We start from the raw sequence: 11,215 nt of genomic DNA, 5'->3' as shown, positions 1-11,215 counted from the left end.
TGAAGTTTATGGGGTGTGTTACATCATACGGGGTTGGAACAAAACCAAACCTGCAAGCACCATGTGTGGCCAGTAGTGTCGCCATTCATAACAGAGTAGGCTAGAGATAAAAGGAGATAGGTACTTTTTGTTTTGTCAAAAAGACTGCCACATCTTCTCTTATTATATGTAGAGTTGTAACTAACTGTTATTATTGATTATGAATAATACGACAATTTATGTCAATTAATTTAACTGAATTGTTTGGGAAACTGATTTACATTTTCAACAATTTCCAGTCATTTTTTATGTGCAGCAAGTGTCCTATTAGTCCATATCCATATTCGCTTTATTGCCTTGTTATTGCCTTATTGATACATCAAATATAGTTGCTGATTGATTTTCTGTCAATTGACTAATCAGTTAATCAGCCTACAGTTGTAGCTCTAATTACTTGTGTTACACTTGTTGCCAAAATGTTAACTTAATCACTGTAGCATTGGTGAATAAAGGAAATAACAATTATATGTTGGAAGTACCAAGATATGTTGCCTGTCCATATATTCCATGTATGTCCACATAGTAGGCTAGTGTGTGGCACTGGTGCTGTGTGCTTAAACATTTACATTAACACGACTTGATCAAAATATCTTGCATTTCAAATCTGGACTCATTAAAACAGCTAGGGACTTTAACAGATGTTAAAATTGTATTCGTTTTCTAGCAGGTCTGGGTATGGTTGGAGCACCTGGTCAGTAGAGGGCGCTGTGTGCATAAGGCATCAATGGCTGACACCAGGCAGTGACTAAAAGGATAGTTCACCCAAAATTCAAATTGCACTCATTATCTACTCACCCTCGTGTCGACTAAGGGCTGAGAGAAGTTTCAGAGTTATCCGTGGCTTCTCTGAGTTACAGGGGTCTCGGCGTAGCAGTGCATGTCCATATGGTTGCAAATGGATACCACTTTTCTTCGTAACAAAAAGACACACCATAAAACATCCAAATACCTCCATACCACAAATCTCGCGAGATTACTGACGCCAGCGCGAGATTTGGACGGACCAGGAAGAGGAGCTTCCGCTGCAAACAAGCTTGAAATATAGACTTACTTAATTTTTTTCGGAACAATTTCGCATTTCGGGGCTTCAATACAAGACGGACATTACATACGAGCACTATGGAGGTATTTGGATGTTTTTTGGTGTGTCTTTTTGTTACGAAGAAAAGTGGTATCCATTTGCAACCGTTATATGGACATGCACTGCTACGCCGAGACCCCCTGTAACTCAGAGAATCCACGGATAACTCTGAAACTTCTCCCAGACCTTAGTCGACATGAGAGTGAGTAGATAATGAGTGAAATTTGAATTTTGAGTGAACTATCCCTTAACAGAGTAAGACGTTAGACAGCCCATAGATTGTCGGCCTCATGGGTCTGTTATGAGAACAAATTCATGCTGTACCTACAATCTTTGCTACAATCTATGGATACCATTAGTCAAGTCCAGAGCACATTTAAAAACAACAGGTGTTGACCAAAGAGAAGAGATAAGATTTTTTGCTGAGTTTTAAGATGTCTATGGAGGGTGAAGATCTGATTGTTTATACTATTCCTTAGTTTGGGACCAGTAACTGTCACCTCTTGTTTTAAGTTTTGTAGGTGGGATGAATGACTTGTCGGTGGATCTGAGCAGACGAGAGGTGGAGTCGGGGGTGAGGAGTTCTGAGATATAGAATCAGGTGCTCCATGCAGTGCTTTAAAAACAAATAAAAGTATCTTAAAATGAATCCTGTATTTGACAGGTAGGCCTATAGCCTAAGTGTGGCACTGGCCAGTATAGGAGAGACATGATAGATTTTTCTGGTACCCATAGGCCTAATGAGTCTTGCTGCTGCATTTTGGATTAACTGTAAATGGGACAGGGCTGATTGGTTGATTCCAGAGTAGAGAGAATTACAATAGTCTAGTCGAGAAGAAATGAAAGCGTGAACCAAAGTTTCTAAATCTTTGGCTGACAGAAATGATTTGAGTTTTGCAATGGATCTTAGATGGAAGAAGCTTGTGCTGACTACTGAATTGATCTGTTCGTCGAATTTGAATCCAGAATCCAGCCACTAGAGTGCCTTGAGAGAGAATGGGATGCACGATAACTCTTTTATTACGATACCAATAACCGATAACTTCTCATAACCGATGCTGTTACCGATTACCGATTTTTGATGTACACACTTGAGGTTAAGAAAGGCTAAAATGTAGTGAGTAAAGATGAATTTAAAGTTATAGCTCTGCATCTGACTCAACCAAATAATATAGGCTAGTAGTTGACATCACTACTGTAATCACAACAAAAACAAGAACAGTCTCTTCAAAAATCAACATTATTGTTTTAAATCCACTCAGGGGGCAAACGAACTCCAATGAGCAAAGTCAAGGCAATGTTGGGTAAATAGTAATTAGCAAAAAATGTCATATCGGACTTATCTGTGTATTTGCTGATAGTTATTGGCCAATAATGACCAGCCAATATCAAGCCAATAATTATCTGTAGGCTACAGATAGTTATCGTGCATCCCTATAAGTAGGTTCTATAAGCTCAATTCACATACAGTATGCCTAGGCTATGTGACTGTAACACCTGTTCATTGTATTAGATTACCCTTACAATTCTAATTTCAACTAGGTAAACCAATTACAGTTTTGTGGAACCTCCTGGCAAAACAAATTTAACTTAAGTCTGTGTTTCATTTTATGTGTTGGCTTTCACAGGAGATCTGTTGCTCCATGCACACAACTTCTCTGTATTTATCCTCTGCTGCATTTGCTCTCTTTAATGGTACCAAAATATTAGGTTCATCCCTTTTTCTTAGTTGATTTGAATTCCCACTGTCATGTAAATGTGATACACATTTAAACTGACATTAATGTGGAATCTCACTGAGAGGCTATTTGTTTGTTGATAGTCATAACACAAATAATTGTAGCTCTAGGCTGTTTAGCTGAGCCTGAGCTGTTGCTATCTACAGACATCGCAGGTGTCACAGGGCCAGGAACAGCTGCTAATACTGCTGTGATCAATCATATATGGAATTTTATTATGTATTTATTTGTTATTATTTTTACTTTGTTAGTAAGCAGTGTTTTATTTTCATCCAACCCATAATAGTAACCTCCCAGATGATGTCATTCCAGGCCAAAATATTTGCACCTCTTGTCAACATTTCTGCTTTTATTAGCCTACTGAATTTTAAATTGTAATTTGACCTTTTTAGATTTTGTCTCTCCTTATTGTGAATATAGGCTATCCTTTATTAGCCTGCATTGCACTTTGAATTACCTTAATGTATAACATTTCTATCCAAATAAAGCCACATATCCTTGTCTCATTTGAAACATCAGGAAATGTCGACATTTTTTTATGTTTTCAAACATGTAGGCTATAGTCATCAGTCTATTATTGATTGAAAATCTGTCAAAGCTTTTATTGTGAAGCCAGCCCCTTTGATTCCGGTCGGTGCTGCCTGAACCTGTCCTCATCAGACTCAGCTGGATCATCAGGTGGCCGTTCATCTACTGCGCTCGCAGCCTGATCAAGCTGATCCCAGAGCAGCCGGGGATCGGGTTTCAGCACAGCGGTCAGCTCCGGGCCCTGCCTCTTCCTCTAACCCCCCATCACCACCACCACCACCACCCCTACCCCTCCCCGCAGCTGAGCATCAACACATCAACGTTTGGTCCTGTTTTCTCTCCCTGCGACCCCTCCCCCTTTATATGTGCTCTCATGATAAATCCCTCCTGTGCCTATTACTGACAGGCAGAGTTGAAAGGCTTGGAAATCACGCAACTAGACACCAACACTGTGGTTTTTCCTGTTGATTGACTTGTCAGACGACAGTTTTTTTTTCTTTCTTTCAGAGAAGCAATAGTCTGAGCCGCTCATCAGTCCCGGTTGTGCGTCTCCTCCTCAGCGGCTTCACTTGATCTCTCTCTCTTTCTCTCTCTGCTTCTCTTCTCACCTTTTTCTTTAACCCTCCCTACTTTTGCAGTTTTACTTTTGCTGTCGGTGTAGTCTCCAACAGCAGCATGTTGGACCCGTCTTCCAGCGAGGAGGAAGGAGATGAAATACAGGAGGTTGAACGCAAAGAGGTGGTGGCGGCAGCCGCGGCGGCCCCGAAGAGCCTCGGAGGAGCGCGACTGTCACCGGGCCGAGCCGCCGACGGCCACGGTGGCGGAGGGCTTCAGCCCCGGGGCCGCGGGAGCGGCGGTGGCCGACCCTCCAGCCCCAGCCCGTCGGTGGGCAGCGATAAGGAGAAGGAGGACCTGGAGAAGATGCAAAGGGAGGAGGAGGAGAGGAAAAAGAGACTCCAGCTGTATGTGTTTGTGATGCGCTGCATCGCCTATCCTTTCAACGCAAAGCAACCTACTGACATGGCAAGGAGGCAGCAGAAGGTAAGACGACTGTTTAGAAACACCCAAAACCTAAAGCCCAATGTGATTTAAGCACATGTCTCACTTCTGCAAGGCTTCTCCGAGATAGACTAGTACATGACACCAACTGTTGCTTCCGTAGCTGGTCGCACCGTGTGGCTGGGGTAGGATGCCTTATAGCCTATTGTCGAATATTCAAGAATGAAAAAATACATTTCACCTCACTCAACCCCACAGTCTGAGATCCGAGAAAAACCCTCTCAATGTCTATTGCACACTCCACATGGAGATCGTCACACCTTTATACTTTTATTAGAAAGGATGTATAATCGACCGTGATGGAGGAGGCGCAGTCTGAGATGATAATTACACCGCACACAGGCTACAGCCTCTAGAGAGGGAGATCGCAGCAACTCCACAACAGCCAGTGGATGTCTTTTGATTGAAAATAAAACCTCTTTGTTCTTTAATTCAACATAAAGAAATTGTGGGGGCAAAGCTGACTAACTAAACTAAACAAAAGAGGCTGAAAGACGGCATAGGAGGAGATGGTGTGTGTAGATCCATATTGTTCCCACCCATTGTAGTAGCTCCTGTATATGTGAGTTGCCTCTGGGCACAGCAGCACAAGGCTGTTTCCTCCTGCTCAGTCTCAAGCTGAGCTCTCATTAAAAGCATCTCCTGCACGTGAGCAACAGCCTCTCTACACCTCTCTCCAGGGTGACATCTTGTGTCTGGGAGTAATGCTCCTCACACAGTTCATCAGCAGTGACGTGTTCCTCGTCGGACCTATATGGCCTTATAGTATGGGATGTCATAGACTGATGCATAGTTTTCATCAACTCTTAATTCTGAACAATCATAGATATGATCCACAGTTGCTTGTGTAGGTGCATGCACAAAAACAAGCCTACTTGGTTGAAGGTTAAGGCTACAGATTGTGATTCCTTCCTCAACATTAGACATCTAATGCTGTCATGGTTACAAAAATAACATGAACATTTATGGAGAAAACAAACATTATAAACTGCTAGTATCACATGGGAATACTGTTCGTCCATCCACCACAAGATCCTTCTTACCTGGACTTTTTCTTGTCTTTCTATATTGCATCACTGCCCTTTTTCCTCAGCTCCTGTCCACTAGATGTCGCCTAGCGACAAAATGTAACTACGGGTCATTATAAGCTGCCGCACAGACGACCAAGGGCTTGTTTGTTACAGGAGCACAGCTTTTCATGGTGCTGGATGTGTTTTAAAGATGCAATGTGACCTTATCTGCATTGTGAAAGTAATGCGTCAGCAGGGGCGGCTGCATCCTGCATCAGTATCTATATAGGCTATGACGGCGGCGACAGCAATGGGGCCGGTATCAGCACCGACGGCGTAATTGGCAACAAATTCACATCTGTGCTTCGAAGACACAGTAGCAGACAGTTGCTCTTCTCAACCAGAGTACCAGTAGCCACCGTGAATCCTACATAGTGTTGCTTTAATGCCAAGTTTCTGAATAATTGATGTGTGTGGAATGGGTCTTTGATATTTTTGCAGTGTTAACATAGAACCTAGACCTGCTGTATAAACAAACCACACATGAGCACCTACCTTTATGCTGAATGAAGGGTTTGTGATGTTTTTGCATGGGCTTTGACAGAATTGCATCCGTGTCTCTCTCCTCTGTCCTTCTCATAATAAGCAGTAACACTAGCAGTGATAATCAACACAAGGAGACTGTGAATGGGGTTCACAGTGTTTATTTCCCCTCCAGCGGCTCCAGCTCTGCACTTTTCCCTGTCTGTTCCCACAGACAGTATAATAACTTAGCACAACTCCAGAAGCAACCTGATTTTAAAAATGTCACTTGACAGCACATTTATTTCACCAGAGTAACAGATGAACAGGTTGATAATGAAAGAAAAACCAATGCTTCTGTCTGTGTGTCATTTTGTCTGAAATGATTCAACACTGTTAGCTCAAGCAACTCTGTATTCATTCTGCTAATTAAAATATTTTCCACAGCAGAAACCATACGTGAAATAAAAGAAATAGCAATAGAGGTTTTGTGGAACTTGTGAAGGGAGACTCTATCCAATCACAGGTCTTTAAAGAGTGAAAAAGACGGATGGTATTGGCTGTTTTATAATTGCAAATGCATGTGTACATCCCCTCACATAAACACATTTGTGTCAGTATTGATGAAATGTTAAGGTTTTGAAACAATCAGGTTACATGCTGCTGACTTCATGTAGCTGTCACATCTTTGTTTCAGTGGTTGGTTCTGTTGGTAGATTTACAATGAAAATAGCAGCAGAGTGGCCACTTAGAGTCGAATGTTGATTATAGTTTAGCCTTCTGCTAACTGTAGCCCAAGGCTGTGTTGCTTGTGTGTGTGTGAAGTGTGTGCTGTGCATGTAGCTACCCGTGAAGGGAGGGGAGGGCTGCAGGAAGGCTCAAAAGCTGGATTTATCAAGTTTTGATCACAAGCATCATGTGCACGTGTTGTAAAGGTTTTAGTGGTTGTAATCAGAGCATTGTAATTAAAGTTAATGATTGTTATTACTTTATGAGCCGCAAGTAACACAATCTGTTTGCGTCAGTGTACAGAGGAAAACATGGCACCCATCTTTACTAGAAAAGGAACACTCTCTTCTATTTTCATTTTCTCTGCAATTATATCACATTATATTGAACCATAGTTTTATAATCATTTAGAAAACAAGGGATGCCAAGGGATGATACAGATTATTTTTGTGTTTTGTTGTAGCAGCTGCTTCAGTGGTCGGTCAGTTTGTTTAGCTCTGTAGTGAACTGAGGTCTCCAACAGGAGGCAGCACAACCAGATAAAAGCACTTCAACAAGCCATTGCGCAAAGCAACAAATATCCTACAGTGAGGTACACAATGTGATAACTTGTGTTAATTTATGTAAATTAACAAAATTATTGACAAAATATTGACTGAAAAGTATTAAGCTCCTTTATTTGACTAAACATTGCAAATGGTCTGATGAATAAATGCAATATTATAACAGGACTTAAGGTCAGATACAGGCTGCATTTAGATTGTAGGTATTTTATTTTACCATCTGGTCTTGCAGATGGTGTTGTCACGGCAGCCTCACACACGTCGTTTAAGTTCCACATGACAGACATGTTGTTTTGTATTGGTGGTCTGTCGCACACTATTCAGCACAGAACTTCCTCTCAGCCACAGACACCAGAGAGTTAACCTCAGGTGATCGCTTTGAGGTGACTGGTGACTACGAGCATCAATGTCTATCTACCAATCGCATATTAATCAATATAGACTGATTTTGATGTTATCTCCACACATGAACCCAGAAGTGACAAGCAAGACTTATTCATTTGTGATCGAACCTGTTTAGTCGATAATAAATTAGAGGCAACATCAGACCTTTTGGTCAGGTCTCTGCTATTTTGATATCTCCACTTTGAAACGGAAACAGTGTGTGGCCCATTTTCCCCTCACCATCATCCAAGGGTGCGCTCTAAACTGTGCAAACTGGACCCATTTGTTTAATCTGTGTTGCACCCATTCACAAGATATAGCATTATGTCTGGTTTGAGACACCAGCTTAATGTGTTCTTCGTTACACTTACTGATAGACCACAGAATTACACTGAATCCCATCAAACATGTGTTAAAATGTATCTTTCAGTTTCAGTTTCTGGTTCTCCCTTCATTGACGGTGTGCTTTCTATATTTCTCTCTCTCTCTCTCTCTCTCTCTCTCTCTCTCTCTCTCTCTCTCTCTCTCTCTCTCTCTCTCTCTCTCTCTCTCTCTCTCTCTTTTTTTTTTTCCTGCTCTCCTCTCTCTCTGTGTTTTTTTTGACAGTGTAGACAAGTCATTTAATTCATTTTTATTATTATTATTATTATTATTATTATCAGTTCACCATAGCTGAGTCCAACCCACACTGAGTCATGGTTAGAGGGGTTGTTGTAGAGGAAGATCAGCTGGCACATGTTAATCCATTAATAAGACCTTTGACAAAAGTTTCAATTGACTGTAACATGGCATAAAATGGTGCATGGGTCAAATCATCTTTTAGTCTCATTGGCTTCCTTGTTTCACTTGCCACATACAATTTTTTCTTCCCTTGGCCCTCCTTCATTTGAAAACAAGGCAAGGTGTAAACCTAGTAGATCTGGACTGGCTGTGGTGTAGACATATAGATAAGCTTATAAAAACCTGATTTCATAACTTTACGGCTGTCTGACTAAATCACCAAGCAATTAAAATAAATATATGGAAGATAAACACTGAGCTCTCAGCTGGATTTACTGAAAAATCATCACTCAAAAGATAGTTAGACAGGTTCTTTTTGCAGGCTCCAGCCTTCTGCCTTAGTCTTCTGCTCCTTATTACAGTTATAATTAGAGAGACAGAAAAATAAGAGAGAGAGAGACAGTAAACAGACAAAAACTGGACTCAACCCTGGCCTGCTGGAACAAGGTCCACCTGGTGATCCACTGAGGCGCCTCAAGACAGACTATTTGTCATATTGTGTCTCTCACACTGCTTACAGTCTCCATTCAGGATGACAACAGGTTAGTCGTTGTTTGCTTCTCCAGAACATAGCAGATTTTAGAGGCAGAGATGCAAGTCTTTATGTCTAATTGCCTCTGTTTGAAATGTAGAGTCAGTCATTACTACAAAGAGTCATTTCGGATATCTCCGCCCTCTCCTCCCTCTCTCCTTCTCTCTGTGCTTGGTTTGTCTTGTGATTCATTATTTCTTTGCCTCCTTAAGTGATAATGACACATGTAATTAAAGTAGTTTATTTGCTGTAAAGGAAGCAAGGCTCAGTGTATTGGAAGTCCTCTTCCTCTTCCGGGCAGATACAAAGCAGCTGGGAAACCAGAGTGACTCACATGACTGCAGCTTGACACTACAATGACCAGTGGTGGAAATATCTTTAGTAAGTTAGTCAGTGACATTCATGATTATAGGCCTGGCCGTCATTAGCACCTGTCACTTCTCGTATTTCCTGTATGCCTGTCAAACTAATGAGTGAAGGCAGGTGTCCAAAAAAATAATGAAGAAGAAGAGGAGTAATGACTGACAGTTGGAGGTTGTACAGACATCTTCTTTAGAAGAGCAGTCCATGGTCAAAATGCTTTTTGGGCCCTAGAGGATATAGGCTGTGTTACCCTAACTGCTGCAGGCTGACTGACCATGCTGTGTCCACGGTTTTATCACAGTCTTCACATCACTGTGAGGCTGCCAGGCAATCTGGCAGGACTTCAGGAAGTCACTACGACCTGATGCTGTTTGCCAAGAAATACTTCCAGTGTGTAACTCACCGTAAATCCACCGTTTATCATTCTCACATTTCTGGTGGAGAGGTATTACAGCCTTTTAATTTGTTTAGTTTTTACAGGTACAGATGTGTTTTTGAACTTTGGCCAGAGCTAAGCAAGTGGTTTGTCCCTGCTTCCGTCTTTATGCCGAGTTAACATAAACTATGCTCCAGCTTTAACAGAGAAAGTGGTCTTGGTAGGTAAATATACATAACTAACTAACTAGAGGTGTTTATTACAGTATGCATTCGGCTATAATCCATCCTCATCACAGTGGACTTGTTTGCATAATGTGTTTCAATTTATCAAAGCTTGTTCAAAGCTTGAACATACCACTAGTTGCTAGTGAGTTAGCTGCTGGTATTTAATCACACAAACAGAGATGTCAACCTGACTTTTGACTCTACCAGGCAGCAGCCATGAAGACAGGTGATCACACAGCCCTGGGTTGATATGTTCCTGCTCTTTCTCATGTCTAAGAGCAGTGGAGGGAATAGTGCTTTAGTGTGGGAGTCTTTACAGTCCTCACCTGGCTTCAGCTTGATTTATAACAGTATTTATATTGACAAAAATAACAAGGCTAGTTAAAAGTTGTGTGCAGTGTTTTCATGCAGATTAGTACAAATTCCCAGCTCACCACAGTCCCCACAATGCATGAAAGAACATAACTGTGGTGACTGGAAGGCTGCGGTCTTATTATTTAGTAAGATAAAGCAAAACTTTCTTTGCTGTACTTATTAAGGTCCTGTAGAGAACAAGAGAAAAGCACAATATGGCCTGGTTGTGTGCAATTCACATTTAGGTTTACAGTAGTTCTACCACTACAGTAGATATAGTGAGACTGGTGTATGTACAATGTGGTCTAAATCCAGATTTATGGATTTATGTTTCCCAGAATGCCTTTCAACAACTCCAAAAGATAAGAGGAATGTGATATATAACCTTACTCCAAAGGTATTTTTTTGCAATTGTACATTGCTGTACTGCGGTGGTATTGTCGGGTAAGTGTACTGAGAGCAGGTCGCTCACTGTTTTTAGTAACGCCCCTGTTGTTTTTTCTTTTGGTGTCAACATGTTATTTTGGTGTCATCATTTTACATTGCCTCCCTCCACTGTGTTTTCCCTATGAGACCCCCTCCTCCTCCCCTCCCTCTCCCCTGGGGAGTGCATGATGAAAGACACCACTGAGGGATTTAGCTTCGCGTCCCCATGCATGATGTGTAGCAGAGCGATACATCAACTGGTTGTGAACTTTAACAGCATGTTTGTGGACTCCACGGCGCAGTGGTAGAAAACATGTACATTCAAGCAAACTTTAATTCTACTTTAAGATACTTGTACTAAATGTACTTGTATTACATATGATGCATATAAAGATTAAATGAACCAACAGTACGTAAAGTAGTCTAAACTAGCTTCACTTCAAGCAGACTATCAGATGACTAAAAATCTAAATACAATTTCGATTTAAGTGGAATTAGGTTCT

General features: G+C 41.3%; 1 protein-coding gene across 3 annotated transcripts in view; it reads left to right on the top strand.

Annotated features, from left to right (window-relative positions):
• Window positions 1–4,062: 4,062 nt before the first annotated feature.
• The window catches only part of LOC310986399 (calcium-dependent secretion activator 1), a gene marked incomplete at both ends in the record, with an annotated part of 133,831 nt that continues 126,678 nt past the window's right edge, over window positions 4,063–11,215 (top strand). For all 3 annotated transcript variants that reach the window (XM_083972280.1, XM_083972278.1, XM_083972279.1), the window contains one exon: window positions 4,063–4,428. In XM_083972280.1, the coding sequence (XP_083828406.1) occupies window positions 4,063–4,428 (366 nt within the window). The remainder of the gene's footprint in view (window positions 4,429–11,215) is intronic.

This window comes from Trachurus trachurus (genome assembly GCF_905171665.1).
Source record: "Trachurus trachurus genome assembly, chromosome: 5".
In the NCBI taxonomy this organism is placed as follows: Eukaryota; Metazoa; Chordata; class Actinopteri; order Carangiformes; family Carangidae; genus Trachurus; species Trachurus trachurus.
The sequence above is the reverse complement of the archived record's forward strand: the minus strand, read 5'-3'. Positions and strand labels throughout refer to the sequence as shown.